The sequence below is a fragment of the Bubalus bubalis genome, chromosome 5 (genome assembly GCF_019923935.1).
Source record: "Bubalus bubalis isolate 160015118507 breed Murrah chromosome 5, NDDB_SH_1, whole genome shotgun sequence".
Lineage (NCBI taxonomy): Eukaryota > Metazoa > Chordata > Mammalia > Artiodactyla > Bovidae > Bubalus > Bubalus bubalis.
In genome coordinates, this window is record NC_059161.1 from 16,723,714 (window position 1) to 16,745,901 (window position 22,188).

Here is a 22,188-nt window from a genome sequence, read left to right on the forward strand (position 1 = left end):
ATTCAGAGATTCCAGGGATTAGGACCTGGGTGTTTGGGGGCCCCATTATTTTAACCCATCAGAAGAGGCTTGAAGGTAGAAGTGATGGAAATGATGAGGAATGAGCAGGTTCTTGGATTTCTTTTGAAGACCAAGTCAACTGAGTTGCTTTATGTACTAAATGTGGGATGTGAGAGAAAGAGAGGAATCATGGATAATACCAAGATTTTGGCCTGAGCAGTTGCAGAAAGAGTTTCCATTTACTGAAATGAAAAAGGAATAGCATTTTGGTGTGTGCGGGATGGCAGTGGAAGGGACTGACTGATGTCAGAGCGTTCAGGGGCTTATGGAATATTACTCTTGAGACACCTCATCCAAGTGGGCCTGTTGAAGAGCCACTGGATATATGAGTCTGAAGTTCAGGAGAGAAGTCCATTCTGGAGGTATAAATCTGAGAGCCTTCTGTATGTCTTTCAAACTTTGAAATGGAATGAAATCATTAAAAGTGCAAGCGTAGATAGAAAAGAGGTCCAAGGACTGAGCCTGGGGGACTCCAGTCATTCGAGATCAGGGAGATAAGAAGGAACAGCACAGGGACTTCCCTGGTGGTCCAGCAGTTAAGACTCCACATATCCAGTGCACAGGGTGCGGGTCTGATTCCGGGTTGGGGAACTAAGATCCCACATGATGAGCAGCTGGAAGAAAAAAAAAAGAAAAGAAGGAACAGTACAGGGAGAAACTCCAAAAGAGCAACCAGTGAGGTAGGAGGACACAGGAGAGGGTGGATCCTGGAGGCCACATGAAGACAGGGGTAGGAATGAGAGTGGGGGTGGGCAGGGCAGCCAAGCCTCTGGAGGGAGATGGACACCCATGGGATGAGGGCAACCTCACCAGCTCTAGCACCCGGCACCTCCTATCACCCCAAAACACACACCCACATACACCTTCCAGCATGAAAATCAAGCCTGTGACCTCCAGTCTGGCCAAAGGAGCAGAAAAGGTCTGCAGTCTGGTCCAGACGTCTGCAGAGATGCTCCTGGGATGTGGCAAAGCTGTGTGTCTTGTCTGCTAGACGTGTCTCCTCCGCCACATCTGTTCCCAGGGGGTACGTCTGTCACCTGTTTCTGGAAAAGGAAACCATCGCAATCAGCGAGGCCTCCATCTGCCTGCCACCACTGAGCAGCCTGTGTGGTTACTGATTAGGTGCTCAGGTCATCAGTTTCTGAGTAGAAAGCAGCAGCTGCACTAATGTCACCCAGGGGGCCATCCCCGCGAGGCCTGACTGCCATTCTGAGCCGTTGTTTTCATGCTTTAAACTAGAAGGCTTACCTTTTTTTAGATTGTTACATTTTTATTTATTTATCTTAGGCTGTGGTGAGTCTTCATTGTTGCGTGTGTGCTCTTCTCAGTTGCGACAAGCTGGGGCCTACTCTCTAGTCGCGGTATGTGGGTTTCTCATTGTGGTGGCTTCTCCCATTGCAGAACACGGGCTCTAGGGCATGCAGGCTTCAGCAGTTCTGGCACTTGGCTTAGCTGCTCCTCGGCATGTGGGATCTTCCCACACCAGGGATTGAACCGGTGTCCCCTGCATTGGCAGGCAGATCCTTAACCACCATCCTTGGACGACCAGGGAAATTCCTGGAATGCTCACTTTAAATAGACCACTGTTTTATACATCACACATGAAACATCCATCAGATTCTCAGAATCAAACTGAATTCAGATCCTGTGTTATACAATTGGCACCAAATATCTCAAAACACCTGCATAGCAAGGCAGTTGAGGAATCTCCACGTATACCAGCCAGATGGATTCTCTTCTCTAATTTTTCCCTCCCATCCCCTTCTCTTTCCATCCCTTCTCTTTTCTCTCTCTTTCTCTACGGTAATAATTCCCCTGGAGTTTTAATTCAGTACTTAGATCACTGGTTCTTAAACTTGGTTACATATTAAAATTAAAATCTAGGGAGTAAAAAAAAAAAATACTAATCCTTGGGCCCCATTCCCAGAGATTCTGATTTAATTGATCTTGGGTATGAGCTGGGCTTTGAGGTTTTTTTTAAGCTCCTCACGTGATTCTGATGTTCAGCCAAATTTATCAGCCAGTGTCTTCGATTACCTTCTAAGTAGTGGTGCAGTATTCTAAACGCTATGGCAGGAGACACTGGATCCACCTCCACTCCCTGCCCTACCCCTCCCTAACGTTCCTGGTTCATAGGACAAAGACTTGGGGCTAGTTTACCTCATCTGAATACCACCAATAGAGGCAGCATGTTGTGTAATGTTCTGTATCTTCCAAATGGCATGGTCCAATGGGGGCTCAGACATGGTACATCCACAGATTCCCTCCTGGGGCGCCTTCAGTCAATCTTTAATTGCAGCTCTAGCTCCAGCTATAAGCAAGGGGAGAAGTAGGGTGAAGGTGGCTGCAAATAGCCAAGGGCACACACGTGCACACCGTGCGGGCACACACATGCATAACCAGTGAATCAGGCTTAGGAGGGGAATTCTGCTGATAAAGAAATCCTCTAAAAAACCTCAACAACAAAATTTTGTAAAGCAATTATCCTTCAATTAAAAAATAAATAAATTAAAAAAAAAGAAATCCTCTATAGAGAAGAAGTAGCCATAATGCTCTATAATGTCTGTTTTTGTGGCACTTGGCTGGAGAATTACAAGGAGAAACCTGGTTTCTTTGCCCCAAAGCAGGTCTTGCCCAATAAGCTGCATGCTTAGAAGAAACCTGCCTCTCCCCACTTCTCCCTCCATCTGGGATCCTTAATTGGCAAGATCTAGACAGTAATATGCCCAGACTAGATCCAAGTCTATTAAATGCTACAATTTGCAGGCTCTTTGAAAATAAGAATTGGCACGACTTTCCAGAAAGCAGCTTGGTAATATGTCTCAAGAGCTTGAAATATGTCCAGTTCATATCCTTTCATCCAATTATTCTACTTCCTATCCTAAAGAAATAATCAAGAGATGTGGTAAATGATTTATGTATACAGATCTTCAACAAAGTGCTATTATAACTGCAAAAATCAGAAGTGACTCTATATTTTCTATAATACAAATTTGGCTTACTATGTCATGGTATATGACAGTATAGTCAGGCAATTAAATACACAGACTGGAGAAAACACACTTTCAAATATTTTTAACTGTATGACAGAATGCTCACAATACAATGCTAAATGAAAAATGTATATAGGTATTTAATAAAATGATTAATTTTGCAGTTCAGTCCAGTTGTGGACATACACCCATAGAGAAGAGAACCCTGGATAGAAATACTAAGATGTTAATTTAACAATGGTTAACTGGATTGTGTGGTTGTGATTGATTTTTTTTTCTTTTCTCACTTTCCCAAGTTTCTATTGTATCTATAATTGGGGGGGTTAATTTTTAAATGAAAAGGTGTCATTTCTCATGATGGCAGCAGGCTTCTATCAGAGGCTGATTTCAGAAGTGACCCCACAGTAATCCTCCCCTGTCACTGCTTGTGAACACACTGGGGCTTTCCAAGCCTTTCCCCTCTTGTCACCACCCTGAGTCCCACAGCAGTTTTGACATAGGTGAGCTCAGAGAGCCTTCCAGCCCCTCTCAGTAAACCAACCAGGGGCTTGGGTCTGGTTGCTGAGCAACGGGATCTGTGTCACCCAGGAGGATATTACCAGGTAAGGACCATGTTTTATGCTGCCCTTCAACACTATTGAGCTCAACGGGAGCCTCAGGAATTGAAGAGCTCTTGCCCAGACATGCAGGAGCGCATTATTAATTCAGTCTCCAGGTATTTATTAAGTGTGCCAGGTGAAGTTCCCACTCATTCCACGAACACAGTTTCAGGTTGTTACTTGAAGGAGCTGACTATGAGGCTGAGAAGGCTAGTTTGGGACTAAAGCTTAGGGTTCCAACAGGAGGTAGCTCCACCTTGCTAGCTAGTTGCTTAGTAGGGGTTTGGAGTCAAGGTCTCACCAAAGGCTACTTCCTCTCTCTCTCTCCCCTCCTTCGGTTTCTTCAGATGGAGGTGATCGTTGGGGACTTTGGGATCGTGGTGGTCCCCCGGGACGCAGCCGACACAGACCGAATCATGAACCACTCTTCAATACTCCGCAAATACAAAGTGAGTCCTCCAGCTCCCTGCTGGTGTAATAATGTGATGTGGCCCTTCTCTGAGAAGCCTGGGGGCTGGAGGCGTGAGGACACAAAAGGAGTTTAGTGTGAGGGACTGAGAACCTACTCTCTCTGCTCTGTCCACAGAACAACATCATGGTGGTGAAGGATGATATCAACCATCCCATGTCTGTGGTCAGCTCAACCAAGAGCAGGTACGTTTGACAAACGACCAGAGAGACCTTGGTCAAACTGGCTTTCAGGTTCCCATACAGCTCTCCTCAGTCCAGGCTGACTGTTAGATTGGCCGACACCAGCTACCCCAATATGTAGCCTTCTTTTTAGATCTCATTTATTTGTCGCTAGTCCTTGATTTTTAAAAGGGGGACAGGCTGTTAGTTTTAGGTGACTTGAGAGGGGAAGAAGTTATTTTTAGTTTAGACTCTAGTTTGAGGTGAGGAAGGTCTCCTGGAGAAGGGAATGGCAACCCACTCTGGTACTCTTGCCTTGAGAGTTCCATGGACAGAGGAGCCTGATGGGCTACAGCCCATGGGGTCGCAGGGTCGGACACGACTGAGTGACTGACACTTCCACTTCCACTCTGAGGCACCCACAGAATTAGTAAGGTTTAGGTTAACTGCCATAACAAAAAACCCTAAATAGTTAGACTTTTAAATGAGAAATGTTATTCAATGTTATTCACTGTCAAAAGAGATTGAATCTCTGTTCTCTTCAACATGAAGCCTCCCTCTCTGAGTCCGCGGCTGCTGCAATGGCTTCTCTTCTCAGCCAGTGGGGAAGGGCAAAGAGCTTCGTCCTTTAGAAGACGACCCAAAGTTTCCCCCATCACTTCCCATGCATCCCACTGGCTCAGCATCAGTCACGTGGCCATGCCTAGCCTCCAGACAGGCTGGGAGTAGACTTTGAGGCTTGGCAGCCATATGTCCAGCTAAAACTTGGGAGGGTCTATTACTCAGGATAAGAAAGAGAGACTGGATACTAGGGGCCAGTTAACAGTTTCCACCATAAACTCCAAGTGGAAATAATCAATGGAAGGCTAAGATATGTGAAATACAGAGGTCTGGAAGTATAATAAAACTGAAAGCCATGAGCACCTAAGTGTAAATTAAAGTTTAAGGGTATGGCTGAGTTCACAGGGAGAGTCAGTAACAGCAAAGGCTATGGGAACATTTAAAACATATTAACATTTATTTCAAGGAAGGCTGAGGGATCAATTAGAAGTTTGGGATTAATATATACACAGTACTATATACAGTAGTGTGTATATATTAATATATACAGGTTACTATATATTAATATGTAGACACTACTATATATGAAATAGATACCCAACAAAGACCTACTATATAGCACAGGGAACTCTACTCAATATTTTGTAAGAGTCTACAAAGGAAAAGAACCTGAAAAAGAATTATAGCTATATATGTATGACTGAATCACTTTACTGTACACCTGAAGCTAACCCAACATTGTGAATCAACTATACTCCAATTTAAAAAGTAATAAAAAAATAAATAGAAGAAGACTAAGGAGCAGTCAGAGACCACCAGCATTGGTGGCCCTGGAACAAAAGCAGCAGAGGGTACAGAGAGAGAGAACACTGTCATTTGTCATCTGTGTCATATGTTCAAAGAAATCAAGTGAGCCCAAGGTTTAAAAGGTCCACTGGACCTCTTCCCTGGAAGGTGATTATGCGGGCCCTTGAAACAGTAGCATCAACTATGAGGTGAGAGCAGAAGTGGCAGTGGCCAACAGGGAAGAGGGGAAGATTGTGGGTCCAACCATGGCTGTATAATAAAATTACTGTGAAAACTTAAATGGCAACACAAATTTCAGTGTCCCATTCATTCCCACTGAATCAGAATTTCAGGGGGTTGGGTCTCTGGGGAGCTGCTTTCTGGGTGATTCTCGTGAAATTGGGATTGGCATTTGGAAACCACGGATGTAAACCACTTTTTCAAGAAGCCTCCCCATAAACTGTGTGGGCAGACACTTGGGGACCTAGGTTGCTGGAAGGTCAGGACACCGTGTGCATTGCAAAGGCCCTGAGCCAGCCTTCAGGGAGATCTCACAGCGCAAGGCACAGATGCATTTTAGAATCAAGGTGTCCAGAGGAGTGTGTGAATTCTTACAAATGGCTCCTTGGGACCTGACATTCCCAAGACCTCCATGTGCATAGAGAATGGGAAGCAGCCAGGCCAAGACTGGAGCAAAACTGTGCTGAAACTGAAGTGCATGAAGAGAGTCCTGTACATGGTAGTGCTTCCCCTCACCAGGGCTCATGAGAAGAGCCTCATGAAGGAGGGCCGCTTCTTAGCCCTCAGGGCTTCCTTAGGAAGGAAAAGAAGGAATCAATCATGATACTCCTTTTCCTGAGACCTTGGTGTAGAGAAACACAAAGAAATGACATAAGAATAGCTAACACCTTGACGTGCCTACTGTGTGCTTGGGCTTTTCTAAGTGCTACCTGTATGACATTTAATCATTCTGATAGCTGAGCTCGGCCCCAGGCCCCAGTATTACCCCTGTTTTACAGACAAGGAAATGGAAGAATGGATGGGTTTAAACAACTTGCCAGAGGTTCTTCAGTTAGGAAGTGGCACAGTCAGGATGGAGGAGGAATTAGAGGGGAAAGGGGTTTTTTTCTGATAGGAACGCCATGCACTTAGCCTAAGCAAAGACTGGTAATGGGTGTTGGGTAAACCCTTTCCTCAAAAGTGAATGGGCTGGCCAGTCCTCTGGCCTTGCTTTCAGGAAAGCATGCCCGCTGATTAGCGTCTCTTCCAACCAGGCTGGCTCTGCAGCACGGGGATGGCCACGTCGTGGATTACCTGTCCCAGCCGGTCATCGACTACATTCTCAAGAGCCAGCTGTACATCAACGCCTCGGGCTAGCGGCCACGGGGCGCTGTGCTCCACTCTCCCCTGGTCCTCCGCCAACACACCGGCCCCCCGCCGCCTCTGTCCATCCCGTTTCTCTCCCGCCTCCGTTTTTCCGTCTCCTCATCTTGACTGTTTTCCCCACCTGCTGACTCAACCCCCCACAGTGTGGGGGAACCTGCAGAGAACACCGCAGCGTACCCCTGCTCCGCAGCCATCTTTGGACCAACTCTCCTCTCGTCTCCGGGTTGGGGGTGGGCGACGGGGTCGGGGTGGGGGAAGCGCGGTCCTTGGAGATGTGCGGGTGCCCGTCTCCCAGCATGCTCTGGGGAGGCGGCTCTGGCCCTCGCCTTCCCAGCATGCCCTTTACCACAAAGGGCTATCTTTTTCCTTTCTTTCTTATCTTTCGTTTCGTTGTTTCGTTTGTTGGTTGTTGTTGTTGTTCACTCCTCATAGAACTTGGATCAAATCCGTGTCCGCGGTTCTTTATGTCTGTCGCCTTGTTGCGTTTCTGCGGCATTCCTTCCCTCTTGACAGGATGCCGCAGCCAGGCCTCAGCTCTCAGAAAGCTGCGCGAGGGCTACGCCCGCTGAACCAGGCCGAGACAACCCCCAGCCACCTGCCCGCTTTCTCCCCGCCTCCGCCCTACACACACACAGCAGTCTGGGGTCAAGACTGAGACGTTCATGTTCTGAAACCTGGGACGCAAGTCTGGGAGTAGTAGGGTTGTTCAGAAGGATTTCAGTCCATTTCATTAGTTTCCGAAGACCTTTCTTTTTTGATGCTCTGGGCTTAACGATCATCTAGAGCCGGTTCCTTCTCATTTCTTGGTGGCATCCGTTCAGTTACTTATTTGAGCTGTGACTGATGGCAGAGTGTGGGTGGTTCCCTGTCAGCTCCAACGTTACCAAGGGACCTTCAGATCACCATCAAAGCCTTTGGAGGCCAGACTTAGTCGCATTTCCTACATCTGAAAAGAAACAAATATGCAAGGCCGAGTCCTAAAAATGCAGCCATTTCTGAAATAAAACATGCTAAGAGTTCACTCAAGCTAGAGATCTTTGCTAACGGAAATTATTTATTGCCTGTTCGGCTGGGAAATGTCTCTGTCGTAATGTAAATCCAGGATGACCTAGGAGAAAGTGATTCCCATTTCCCGGTGGGAACTAGTGATTCTCACCCACTCTAGTTTGGTAACAGAGATGGCGCCTGAGGTCAGTTCCTTCTTGAGAAGCAGAGCCTCAGCCTTTTTTGTGGGTTTGGGGTTACGACTCATGCTGAACCCAGAAGCCACAATCGTAGCCTGAGGAAGCCTGCCTGGCAGGACCACGATTCTCAGAACAGACATCTGGAGGGATTGTCAAGAGCCACTAAACTCATTCACCCCTTTTGTCCCCAGTTTCCCACCTGCCTCTGGCGCTCTGGAAACAGTTTTGACAGACTCTGTTCTAGTTGTTCAGGTCTCATTCAGGTCCTGCCTGGAGAACCGGAAGGAAATTCCTCTCTTCTGCTCTGTGTCTCTCATCCAGTCTCTTGGCTCTTGGGTTTTTGATTCTTTGAGAAATGGTCCTCAAACTGTAGGATAATTTTGTCGATATCTAGTACCAGCCCTGGCCTGGGAGGTATTGGGTGGGATCTGATGCCAGGAACATCTGTAGCATCCTTCAGTAGCCTCCAGGAAAATAAATTCAACAGAAAAGTAGCATGGTTGCAGGCGGAGGGCTTATCCTCTTGAATTATGGAAATAATCTCCAAAGGACAAAAGTAAGATACTGTTCTTGGCTCTCAGTGTTCAGCTAAGAATCATGGAATCTGAGAAGATCTTTAGAGATTAATTGAGCCAAGGTTTCTTTTAAAAGATGAGGAAGCAGAGATCCACTGGATTAAATGACTGGTCCAAGGACACACAGCAAGTGTAAAGCCTGACAAAAGGCTAATGTTTCCCTGACCATTAGGTCATCACACCACATAATCTCTGCTCCTTTGGTTCCCCATGATACTGACCAGATAAGATGCAGCTTTCAGTCTTTACCTGGCATCTCTCTCTTAACTTACGTCTGTCCCAGGTGCTCCCTGTATACAGCCTTGTGTATGCTAGTCCTGGGGGGAGGATGTGATGGTGAGGAAGGCTGTAGCTAGGTTTCCCTTAGAAATGAACTGCTAGAAATGGCAATGGCTTAGAGGAAATCTGAATCCAAGAAAGGATTGCTTTGTGGAAGGCAAAGACCGAGAAAGTGCTCAAGATTGCTCTAGTGCTAGGGAGAGAAAGACAGAAGTACCTTTGTCTAGGCAAGGCATTCAGAAGCCAGGAAATGATACAAAGGAAATGAGGGAGCTGGACTCCCCGGGGAAGCACACATCATCAAGGATATGAAGTTTATGGACAGACTTTATTCTGAAGATCCACGTGGACAGATCCGAGAAAGACCAGCTGTCTTTTGTTTCTTTGGTCCACTCTTTCTTTACTGGGCTCTGTGGTCAAGCCCCATTTCATTCATGACCCATGAGAAGAAACAGGGCTGACTCTCGCGGCATTCAGTGTGGGGGTGGAAAGCACGTTTATAGGGAGAGTGAGATGAGCTAAAGAAAATAACAGGGATAGAAGTAGATTTCTAGGAATGAAATGAGGCAGAGTCTATCTTGGTGAATCGATCGCAAGGATCATGATAAAATAGCTTTGCTTTAATACAAGGAAAAGTGACTCCCCTTTTGGATGGAAGTCCATTTCCTGCCCTGCCCCCTTCTTCACTTGCTACAGGGAGGTCAGATCCCCTCTTTCAATCCAGGGCAGGACACGTGACTGTGACCCAGCCAAGGCCAATACCAGAGAGATGACTCAGAGTTGGAAGTGGTGCCCCCAGGTGCCCACAGGATGACCTCCAGGTCCTGACTTCCAGCCTGAGGTCCTGCTCCTTCCTACAATGGCTGACCCAAAGGTTCAGAGATCGTGAGAAAGGCATGGGCTAGAATGACTTGTCTCAAGAGGGGGTCTGGAGCCTCATTTCCTGCCTACCAATAAAAATGTCTCTCCCGCTTGCATGAAAGTGGCTGATATGTAAGAAGAGGCACGCGGGAAACCCTTCGTGTCAATGACTCTCTCCTCAAGGAATGGCCCTCTGGGGGGGTGGTGTCTGTGCTGCTAGTGGGTACCTCATTCACCACCTCCCTCTCCCACCCAGGCAGCCTTTGGGGCCTTCTTGCTTTCATTTTCCTTGAATGTACATGGGAACAGGGGAGGAAAGTCTCTTCCTGAAGTGCCTGAAACCCAGAACTGGAGCTTCTAGAGAAGCTGTTCTTCCTGTCCCGGCTTGGCCAACCTTTCTCCCACATTCCCTAGTCTCCTGCTCCAGCTTCTCAGAAAGAACACAAGAACATGGTCTTCTAATTAAATTGAAAGTGAGACTCCATAATCAAACTACAGCAAGAGGCAGAGAATTCAGGGAGAAATGACTTGTATTTTACTAGCCCAAATCTACTCCCCCAAACAGACAGACAGATACACACAGATACACTCTCCCTTTCTCTCTCTCTCTCCCTCTCAGATTAAGAGAGAGAAGCATGTTATTATATTTTATTCCTCAAAAGAGTAATTCAAAAATAAGTCAGTATATGAAAAGCTCAGGATCTTTTCCAATGTGAAGGCGGGCAGGTGAGAGGGGAAGGATGGGTCCAGGGATGGACACCTTAGGAATAGCATCATGGTAAAGATGATGAATGTGTTCAGTCCATTTTGTTTGGTTTGCACCTTCCTATAGCTGCCCAGTAAATGCGATTTTTCATGTGCTTTCTTTGTTGAGTATGTTTGGAATGTTCTATTAGCCTGTAACAGTCAGTTAGGAATGAGTTACTCTCTTTCCCTCCACCTTCAGTTTAGGCCTGGGGCCCAAACCTCAGCTTGATCCTAGTGGTCTCAAGGATTGGCATGGGAAGGGGGAAGCTTTTTTGAATCACTTTTTTGGTCACTGAATCTGCCATTTTAAGAATAAGATTTGCTTTATGGAAATCAACACATTAATAAATACTACATTGAAGTTGCAACACCATCTCACAGTGCAATATTTTGAGTAAAATTTTGTTGCTAGAATAGTCACAGACAAAAGTTTTATCAGCAAAATGGTTCAACTACGTTAATAAATACGATGATGCTACTAGAGCCTTGTGTCTTGGTCTAGAATCTTCTCTGTGAGTTGCAGAATTAATCACTTTTTCTTCACAGTCTTACTTGACGGGAGCCAACAGTTGTTAATGCTCTTAGAGCAGGAGATTTTCTGCTTGGTTTAGCTAATGTCGCATGTGTAATATGAAAGTGTACACAACCACACCCATAAGCAGGGAAGAATAACTAGCAAATTTGTTCAATTGTGCCTAAGTTTTCTCAGTTGTTTTTTTTTTTTTTTTTTTTTAATGAAATCTTCGGTTCTACCTAACCTGCACAGTCTGGTATTGGTTAGCTCTGGATCCTTGAAGAAGTTAGTTCTTTGTGAGTTAAAAATGTATTTGTGAAAATTAAAAACTTAAAAAACTTACTTCTTGACATAAAGGATATCAAGTAAGACAGAAATTGTTAAACTCATAATTGGTTTTGTTTGGCAAAGTAAACAAGCTAAAAATGAATAAGTTAATTGTTCAACCCCGCCGTGACTATTCGATCTTTTTTAATTTTTAATTGTGACAAACGTTATGTATGGGTTTAGGTCTGAATGGTGATTCAGAAGGTAAAATAACAATTCTCCACTCCGCCAGCTCACTTAAGGTTTAGCTACTGGTTTGTCAGATTAGTTGTGTGTGTGTGTGTGTGTGTTTATCATTTTGGTTCTTGGTATCTTTTTTTGTTTAAGGCTGAGATTAGTCAGCTATGTGGGTTTGGTGGCATATCATTGTGGTACTTGATATGACTTATAAATTGATCATTTGTATTTATATTTGCTACTTTAGTCACAAAGCAAAACACTTTTTTCCCTCTGTCCTGAGAGTATGTAATGATGAGCTCTTGTTTAATATTGGGTATAAACATTGGTTTATTTTGCTTACTTACACTAACTTACAAAATATATACTGTATCTATAAGTTAACAGACATGTACATAACACATTTTTTCCCTTATGACCCGTAAGTAAACTTCAGATCTTGGAATTTCCTAAAAAGTTCCATGTAGCCCATAGTATAGAGAAAACAGAGGAAAAAGAGTCTAATCTCTGCTTTCCAGGTGGGAAAACTGAGCCACAGCAAGAATTTACAACATTCCCATGACCATGCAAAACATTAAAAAAAAAAAATGATAAACACATTCCCAGTCCTTGAGACTTGTTCCAAACATTGGACATTACCAAGTATCCATCTTACATTTTGTCCAAGCATACTGAAAAGAAGTCCACATCCTAGGATAAGATCAGAAGTACATTGACTAAGAAGTTACAGTCCATGTGCATTTCATTTCTACCCACTTCTCCAGACAGAAATCCCCATGAGTCAAAATAGATGAAAATATGTGTGATAGCTTACCAAGGGCACAATTAGTTAGATAACTCTCAAAAGCACTATCGAGTTTCCACTACAAATCACAAATACTGATAAGAAAGAGGAAGGAAAGTGTCCTTAACTTGGCAGGGGCAGGTCAAGACTGGTAACAGAGTCTAAGTCCTGGGGAGGCTATTTCTAAGTCACATGCTCCTTCTCTCATCTTAGGGACAAGCTACCACAACCTCAGAAATGAGGGAATTATTTCTGTCCAAAGAGAGTCACATGAGTCACTTTTCCATTTCCCATCTCTACATAGGGATCATCTCCCATGTCAGGGAAGACAGTCTTATGACTCTCTTAACAGTCAATCCCATGAAGGAATCCTTTTATGATTGCAGGCACCCTCAGATCCCCCACCAAGTACCCTGGAATATGTATACTTGACAGAAACAGATAGCCAATCACTAAGATGCATTCTCCCCTTTCATAGTAGAGAACTGTCAGAGAATCAACTTCCTTCCTACCAAGGGACTCTATTTCCCAGACACCTTACAAGTTAGAGGTGGGCATAATAATACTGGGTTCTGGACCATGAAATGTGATAGAAAGTGATGTTCAGCCTTCACCAGGCCTGCCTCACAAAACTTCCATGTATCTCCTTCTTCCATGTCTTTTTTCCTCTCCACCCACTGGAAGGGAGATTCTGCCTAAGGCAACCTTAGAAGTCATGTTATAAATGGCAGGGCCTCTGAAATGAATATGTGGAGGGCTACTCTGCCAACTGTCCATCCAGTATGTGATGAGAACGAGAAAAAAAGTCAATCATGAGTGAATTTTGCATATTTTTAGGTCTGTGTGATATTGTAGTTAATTGAACCAAATTTGTAAGATATGTGATTGAGTATGCCAAGACAGGATTAAAAATGCACTTTCAGAGAAGGCAAAGCATAGTGATTAGATCTGTCAGAATTTGGGGGGGGGTCAGTGTAGGCAGAAGCAGAATTCTGTCCTCAGTCACTTGGGTAGATGGCCAATTCAGGATCTCCATTTATTAAATTTTAGTTTATTAAAAAGCATGACAATGTACCACAAATGATTGATTTTTGCCTTTATTTTTTTATAGCTGATGAAAAAAAAAGCCGAAACGTTAATTATCACCCTCACCCTGCTCAGGTTGTTCCAGAAATAAATCCTTCTTTATGCTTAGGAGACAGAACCAGTTAAATTTCATAACGTGCTTGCCTGGTTGGAAAGGGCAAACAAGACGCTCAGAAAAAAGAATTAAAGATGCTCATTCTGGAGGCTCACATCTCTTTCTGAAGCACTTTTTGTTTCCACTGCTTTGGTACCTACACCTTAAGCTTAGAGTTTAACAAATTAGAAACTGACCATAGGCATCTACAAATTGTTCTTTATTTAAAAAAAAAAAAAAACAGGTCCATGAAAAGCCAAGGAAATACAGAGGTGAGGCAGTACCAAAGTCTACTGAGTCAAGGCTAGAAGGGCCTCTGATTTTTCCAGAAATTCCCACTGGTGTTATGACTCAACAATCTGTTGCAATCAGTTGTAGAAAGGGGCAGAGCAACAGCTGAAATGCAAGAAAGGGTGCACAATCCAGAGTCATTTCAGCTATTTACCAAAATTCAAGTGCCCTATGGGAATGTCTTGCAACATATGTTCCGTTGAAAAATGAGGTTGCAAACCAAGGGGTTATTGCAATGACTTGTGAGGAACAGGGTTTGTAAGTTTAATTTTTTTTTAAGGTTTGTCTTCCTTACTATTCAGTCAACTCCATGAGGACAGAGACTATGTTACCAGTGTACCCCAGCCCCTGGCACACAATTGGTACGCAATAAATATACGTTGTAAGGATGGATGGATGGATGGATGGATGGAAGAATGGAAGGATGGATGCTACCCAGTTCAAGTATGAGTAGGAACATTGTTATCGAAAGAGAGAGTGAGAACAAAACCCACAGGGGCATATAATTTTTAGTGTTTGAAAATGGCATTGAATTAGGACTAATACCTCTTCTTAGATAATTGCACCTCTTTCAGAGCCCAAGCTACATTTTTCTATCACTTTGAAACTTGAAAGGAAATACTTTCTCAATGTTTGCTTCGCTGCTAAGAAATGCTTTAATAAAAACATTGTCTCTAAGGTACCTGGCATCATCAAGGGAAAGGTGGTCAATTCCAGGCCCAGAAGAACTCAAAGGTAGCAGGATACCAATGCTCCAAACATGCCAGGCTTACGGTTCGTCACTTCCTCCAGTTTGAAAGTGGAGTACATATCATGGATCAGGCAGTAAGTGGGAGGAACTCTGATCAAGAACACATTGAACGCTATGAGGCAACAGTATTTTACTGACCACAGAATGACTTCAATTCACTCTCTGTTCTGACATTAGGAAGAATTTTATGCGTGGGCAAAGTCAAAAAAAAATTTCCTTTGGTCAAATTTACTCAAAGCATAAGCCGCCTACGACATGGCAACACTTGTTCATACTCCAGGAGTTGGTTTATGACTATCTGCCAGTGCAGTTTGTCCTTCCATCCGGTTTACCCTTTGGGTGTCCAGGCCCTTGATGAGTCTCATACTCAGTGCTATTTGCCTCATTGCCCCACATCAGGAAGCAAAGAGCATCACACTGGTGCAATAAGACACTGATCTTGGCCAAGGTCTCCGGGTGGGGCCAGGTTCAGTTGAGCTGAGAATGCCCATCAACACGTTCAAAATTCCCCATCCCACCCCACCCACATGAGATGGCTTCTGAGCCTGAGGTCTCCATCCTAAGAACCCCAGTTGGGAAATCTTGAAGGCAGCTTCAGTGTTGCTCAAGAGCCTGGGTATTGTAGCAGCCTGGGGGCAGGTTGTCCTGAATGTTCTCCAGGTTCTTCACATCAGCCAGAATGCCATCTATGCTTGTCTCCAGTGAGCGGAGGTGGCCCCTCTGCCAACGCACTCTCTCCTCCAGCTCTGACATCAGTGGCCGCAGCTGGCTGTTGATCTGGGTCTTGGCTCGAAAAAGCTTCTGCTCCAGTAAGATCAGCCCCTCTTCATCTACACTGCCAGGTTGGTCTATTTTTAGAGGACAAGAAAGGAGTTAACAGAGGAAAAAGTTGTGATTGAATCCCCTTGGACACATGCAGGCCCTTCTGTAACTTTAACTTCTGTTTTTATCTGCTCAGAGTCAATAGTATGCCATTCTTTTAAAAAGGCTTATTTTAAATTAGAAATAATCTAGAAAAAATTTTGAGTGCACAAGCCTTGTTACTAGGTTTTGAAAAGCCCAGTTTAAGCATCTGGGCTCTTTAGTTAAGCAAGATGAAACTTGGGCTTCGGTTTTCACAATAGAGTCAACAGCTTCTGCTCTGAAAAGATGAAGGCTGAAGGTCACAGGGACTGAACACTGTCTAAGGTGTCTGCCCAACACAGCTCATCCCGTTAGGATCAGAATCAACTCCAAATTCTGCTCTCTGAATCACCCTTAGGAAATTTCTTGCTGTTTTCTATTAGAAGACCTTTAGAAACTGGCTGGGTTTCAGGGCTTAGGGAGGCCAAGGTAGGCTTTGCTATTTAAGGGATGCATTCCAGCTGTATGAAATGATGGAAGACTTCATTCTGGCCTGGAACAGTGGGGATCTGGCTAGACATTAGTTTATTTCCAATATGAAATGTGGTCACATTTGTTCAGGTATGCTTTACTCATAAACGATCTGACACGTCAGCATGAAGGGCACCTGACCCTTTATATGCAAGCAAGACCCGTTTGGTCTGAATAGGTTTGAGTGGACAATTCAAGGTCAGATCTATTTGACTGCAGAAGTTTTATCCCAGCTAAAGAGATTAAACTGTAATTTTTCCAGGACTCAAGAGACCAGACAGAGTAGAAACAGCACAATAACCCAAATGTTGATCCAGTAGACCGATCAGTCCTTCCCCTGGGGACAGAGGAGGATTCTAGAATTTAGGGTTCTAAAATGCAGGAGAAGTAAAGCAGGCTTGCAGGCAAAATGTCCATGGGGAGGCAGCATGAGCTTCTTGCAAACGGCAGGAGCATCAGCCACGGAGACCTCAGGTGGAATCCTGTCTCCCCCATTTACTATGTGATCTGTGGGGCAGTATTAAACTCCTTGAGCTTCTGTTCACTATTCTATGAAATAAAATAATAAAACCCACCTCATTAGTTGCTTAGTTGCTAAGTCATGTCCGACTCTTGTGCAACCCCATGGACTACGCAGCTCCTCCGTCCATGGGGTTTCCCAGGCAAGAATACTGGAGTGGGTTGCCATTTCCTTCTCCAGGTGATCTTCCCTCATCTCCTGCTTGGCAGGCAGATTCTTTACCACTGAGCCACCACATAAGCCCTAAAACCCACTTCATAGAACTGTTACAAATTTTACACAACCATTCACCACAAAAAAATCTGGCATAGTGCCTGGCACACAGAAAGTGCTTGACAGTTCTCAGCCAGCCTCCCTGCCCAGGCTCTCATTTCCTCTAAAGGCCCTGTTAGTTTCATTGCCTTTTTCAGAACACTAAACAAAGCTGCTAAACTCTCAGCTGGGGATTTTTTTTTTTTTACCTTAAGAGGGTATTTTACTCTTTGGAACTCATTGGATCACAAAGCAGACCCATCAGAAAAACAATGCAGACAATACTTGTCTCTCGGGGCGATGACGACACTCCACAGAAAAGCCAAGTTTGAAAGTGGCTCTCCTAAGTATGGCTGGAATCCCTGACTGAAGCCCTAGTTCCATATCTGCTGTGGTCCAAGCTTGATAAAACAGGCCACAGAAGGTTTGATATCAGTTCTACCCAAATTCTGGATTTTAATTTATCTGAACTTTCTTTGGGGAGGGATGTGGTGAGGTAACTGGAGCTGCTGCCTTGGGTGCCATCAAATCTATTTTAGCCTAAAATTTCTACAGTGTCTCACGGACCTCCCTCTTTGACATTTCATCTGGATCATCTACCAGGCAGCTCAAGTTTCCCCAACCAGTCACAGCACGGTGTAACTGTGGTTTGCGTGCGTGTGCGTGCGTGTGTGTGCTCAGTAGCATTCAACTTTTTGCGACCCTATGCACTGTGTATCCCACGAGGCTCCTCTGTCCATGGGATTCTCCAGCCAAGAATACTGGAGTGGGTTGCCAAGCCCTCCTCCAGAGGATCCTCCTGACGCAGGGATCGAACCCATATCTTATGTCTCCTGCATCGGCAGGTGGGTTCTTTACCACTAGCACCACCTGGGAGGTCCCAACTGTGGTTTGGGGAGGGACAAACAGCAGAATCAGCAAGCAATTCTTTTTTCTTAGTATTTATGTATTTATTTGACTGTGCCAGGTCTTAGTTGCTGCACACAGGATCTAGTTCCCTGCCCAGGGATCGAACCTGGGCCCCCTGCATTGGGAGTGGAGCCTTAGTCACTGGATCACCAGGGAAGTATCTCAGCAAGTGATTCTTGATCTCACAGGCTGGGAGAGTCTTTCCCCTCACCACTCCTACAGTTTTAGAGCTCTCTCTCACCTCTCAATTACTACAACTGTCTCCAAAATGATTTTATCCTGCCTCTTGTCTAAGCCTCCTGCAAACTCTCCTCCACCCAGCTGCTCCAGTGATCTTTCTGAAATATACGGCACTGACGCCATTCCTCTGCTTGACACTGTCCACTAGATTCTCGGGATCAAGGTCAGAATCCGTAGTGGGGCTGTCAAGCCATCCAGTATTCTCTTTCACTGTGAAGTCCGAATCCTACCTCCACAATTTACTGTGCGATCTGCAGAACATTATTAACCTCTCTGAGCCTCAGTATACCTTCCCCAAGTACACCCAGTTCTTTGACCTACAGACTTTCATCTCCAAGGGCAATAGGCAGATGCCCAGTGACCCACCTTAGAGATGGTAAAATAGACCACAGCAAATGAAAAGCAACCTGCCTAAGGTATCTGAGCCTGGAAACAAAGCAAATTTCCTGACACCCTTAAGGGAAGTTGAGATTCCCACGCATCAGGACTAAGTCTAGTTAATCTTCTGGGGAGAAGCCCTGGAACACAGGTTGGAAGGTTGTGGATACATACCTATTAGATGTAGGATGCCATCCAATGTGTTGAGTGTGTCTTGGATCGTAACTCCAGCATTCTTGGCTCTGCTGTCAACTCTCTGGGCTTCTGTAATTACCTGAGGAAAAAATAAGCACAAGCCCATCTGGAAAGGGTGTTCCCACAGTGGCCAGGTTACAGGACTCTGCCGTGTAAAACCATGGGAACTCACCGTCTGCACTGCGTCCATATCCACGTCAAACTCCCGCTCCTTCCTTGCCAGCTCTCCTTCCACTTTCCTCATCTCACTCTTGAGAGTGGCCAGTCCCTTCTCCATGGCCAAGGCTCCATCTGCTGTCATGTTGGCCTCCAAGTTCAGACTCCCAATCTCCTGGGGGAAGAAAAGGAGCCAGGGACGGAAGGAGAGAGGGGTGAGGCACAGAAACATCCCAAAGACGACCGCAGAAAAAATACAGCTGTGGCCAGGCTCTGATGGAGTAAGTGAGATGAACAACGAGACAGTCAGACTTGGGGACACCCCCTTCCCCAAGCTCTGCCTCAAACAAATGAATTTGGGGGTATGTCTCCAGAGACTCGAATGGTCAGTTGTGAGACACTGCTTCCCTCCCGGGTCAAGTTCAACAAACGGTGAGTGAATCAGGAACCAGTTGGGAAAACCCAGAGGATGAGAAACTCAACTCCTTCTTTGTCATGTTTCTTTACTGCCATCATCTTTTGAATGGCTTTGTTCCCCAAGACACTTGAGTTTGGGGTGCAGAGAATGAATGGGCTACAGCTTTGAGTTTTGTTTTTACTAGGATGAGTGAATCTTAATATCTTTATCAACAAGCTACTATTAGGCATCAAGTCACAGGTGTCTCTGTGCTAGAAGCCATATAAAGAGACGCATAGAAAATTGGTCTCTACCCTAAAGGGACCTAAGATTTGAGATTATTTTTGGAAGTGGTCCAAGAGTGAGGCCACACAGTCTAGATACCAAAAGTCCCCTCTGGGCTTTCTAGAGTTGCTTATGATTTCTAAAGTGAAAGTGAAGTGAAGTCGCTCAGTTGTGCCCAACTCTGCGACCCCGTGGATAGTAGCCTCCACCAAGCTCCGTTGTCCATGGGATTTTCAAGGTAAGAGTACTGGAGTGGGTTGCCATTTCCTTCTCCAGGGAATCTTCCCAACCCAGGGATCGAACCCAGGTCTCTCACATTGTAGACGGATGCTTTACAGTCTGAGCCACCAGGGAAGTCCATGATTTCTAAAAGCCACACTTAAATCAGAACTAGGAAGCTCTCTTTCAGTTGAAAAGCGCTCTTTCTACTGTAGCACTTAACATTTGGGCTGTAAGTCCAACTAGTCTGTCTTTCCCATTACACTGAGTGCTCTTTAAAGAGAAGGACTGAGTTTTTCCCATCTCCATATCCCCAGCACCAAGCACAGTGCTGATAGAATGGAAGCAAAGCAAAAAATGGGGAAGTAGAGCTTAGACCCAGCACTCCAGAATTTCACAATCTTGAATCAAAACACTGGGATAGTTGCTGCAAGTTGAATTGTGTCCCCCCAAAGAAGATGTGTTGAAATTCTAACCCCTAATACCTCAGAGTGTGACCTAATTCATAAATAGGGTTGTTGCAGATGTAATTTATTAAGATAAGGTCATGCTGGACGAGAGTGGGCCCCAAATCCAACCAGCGTCCTTATAAGAAGAGCTGGAGAGATCCAGGAAGAAGGGCCCCAGGTGATGACAGAGGCAGGGACTGGAGAGAAGAGACTGCAAACCAAGGAACACCAAGGATTGACAGCCACCACCAGAAGCTAGGAAGAGGCACGGGAGTTTTCTAGCCAGAGTCTCGGAGGGAGCATCGTTCTGCTGACACCTTGATTTCAGACTTCTAGCCTCCAGAGCTCTGAGAGAAAAAATTCCTGTTGCTTTAAGCCACCCAATCTGTGCTGCTTTTTGATAGCAGGTCCAGGAAACTAACAGAATATCTAAATAAAAAGCAATCTTGCATGGTTCTTCTCATGGTGTTCTCTAAAAAGGGGGCTGAAAATGGCGGGGGTGGGGCTCCAGCCCTCAGTCAATGACAGGCTCGTGAACCACCCAACCAAAAGGCCAGCCAAGTGGATCTGGGAACACCATGGACCATAACAGGACGCCGAGTCTTACAGGTCAGAACGAGCCCAGTGCTCTCGCTCATTCAACATGACCGGTATGTTTGAAGCTGCTCCCGCTGACCTGCGATTTCTCTTTACCTGTTCTATCTTGCCCGCGATCTTCAGGGCCTCCCCGGCTGCAGTCTTTGCCCTCTGGGTGTCGGTAGCAGCACCCCCCAGGGCTGTTTCTGCTCGCCTGGTCTTGTCGCTGGCATCTGCAACCTTCTGGCTGATGTAAGAGAGTCTCTTCATGGCCTCTTCAGCCTCTGCTTTTCTGTCTTCAACCTGCAGATCAAACTCTGAAATGAAGATAAGAAAACATTGCCATGAAGATGAAAATTAACTTACAACTGAAGATGAAAGGGGCTGAGGCCTTTAAGAAAAATCAGAGTGTTAATAGCACCCAAGGGATGAGAGAGTGGAAAGTTGTGGTCATGACTCTTTCTTGTCCAAGAGAAAGTATTGAACTGACAATCAACAATCAGCCTGTCCTGGGTCCCCATCTTTGCAAAAGTGAACCTCCAAATGAATCAGAAACAAGTAGACTCTTTGAAGCCCAAAGTTTCAACCCAGAGCCTTAAACCCTAAGCTGCCAATGGCAGTAGTTAGCAGTTGAATAGGATGGGTAGAGAGGTACTTCCTGTGAAGAAGAAAATCCCAAGACTTGAAAACGTCTTTATTGTTGTTCTTTAGTGAAGAAGCCTGAAACTTTAACCAAATCTCTGCAGGGCTTCCCAGGTGGCGCTAGTGGTAAAAAAAAACACACCTACCAGTACAGGAGACAGAAAAGAGTTGGCTTCGATCCCTGGGTTGGAAAGATCCCCGGGAGGAGGGAGCGGCAACCCACTCTAGCATTCTTGCCTGGAGAACCCCATGGACAGAGGAGACTGACCAGCTACAGTTCACAGGATCACAAAGCATTGGAAACAACTGAAGCGATTTAGCATGCACGCATTGCAAGGCACAAACCCAAATTTCCTGGAATCTAGATGCTATGACAAAGCTTGTTCGGTATCATTTATCACAAGGCAACCTCACTGACTCTATATTGGAATCAACCAGGCCAAAGAAAGAAAGGGAGAGAAAAGAAAACTATCTATATGATAGTGAGATATCAAATCTCTGCAGGACCTTCGAAGCAGTTTAGTTCAAATTTTTTCTTTTAGAGATGAGAAAATCAGAGTCTGGAAAGGTTATATGACTTGCCTACAGTCACACAGCCAGTTCAGCCTAATCACATGATTGAGCATAGATCAGAACTCAAGCCTTTGGCATTTAGTACAATATGGGCGTCCCTAGTGGCTCAGATGGTAAAGAATCTGCCTGCAATGTGGGAGACCTGGGTTGGATCCCTGGGTTGGGAAAATCCTCTGGAGAAGGGAATAGCTATCCACTCCAGTATTCTTGCCTGGACAATCCCATGGACAGAGGAACCTAGTGGGCTACAGTCCATTGGGTCACAAAGAGTCAGACGCAACTGTGCGATTAACACTTGCCGTTTTCATAATTGTTTCTACTATATTAAATATTTTTAA

General features: G+C 45.1%; 2 protein-coding genes across 3 annotated transcripts in view; one reads left to right on the top strand and one right to left on the bottom strand.

Annotated features, from left to right (window-relative positions):
- Positions 1–11,621, top strand: part of NMNAT2 (nicotinamide nucleotide adenylyltransferase 2) — a 220,484-nt gene extending 208,863 nt beyond the window's left edge. The window contains exons 12-14 of one of the 2 annotated variants that reach the window (XM_025285503.3): positions 4,000–4,101; positions 4,239–4,306; positions 6,904–11,621. In XM_025285503.3, coding sequence (XP_025141288.1) covers positions 4,000–4,101; positions 4,239–4,306; positions 6,904–7,006 — 273 coding nt within the window. In that variant the 3' untranslated portion in view covers positions 7,007–11,621. Of the gene's footprint in view, positions 1–3,999; positions 4,102–4,238; positions 4,307–4,834; positions 5,350–6,903 lie in introns of those variants that run through there. The other variant, XM_025285504.3, reaches the window with a different exon arrangement.
- A 2,972-nt stretch (positions 11,622–14,593) lies between these two features.
- Positions 14,594–22,188, bottom strand: part of LAMC2 (laminin subunit gamma 2) — a gene marked incomplete in the record, with an annotated part of 60,065 nt that continues 52,470 nt past the window's right edge. Inside the window, 4 exon segments of the mRNA XM_045165670.1 lie at positions 14,594–15,533; positions 18,533–18,632; positions 18,726–18,884; positions 20,753–20,952. Of these exon segments, the coding sequence (XP_045021605.1) occupies positions 15,280–15,533; positions 18,533–18,632; positions 18,726–18,884; positions 20,753–20,952 (713 nt within the window).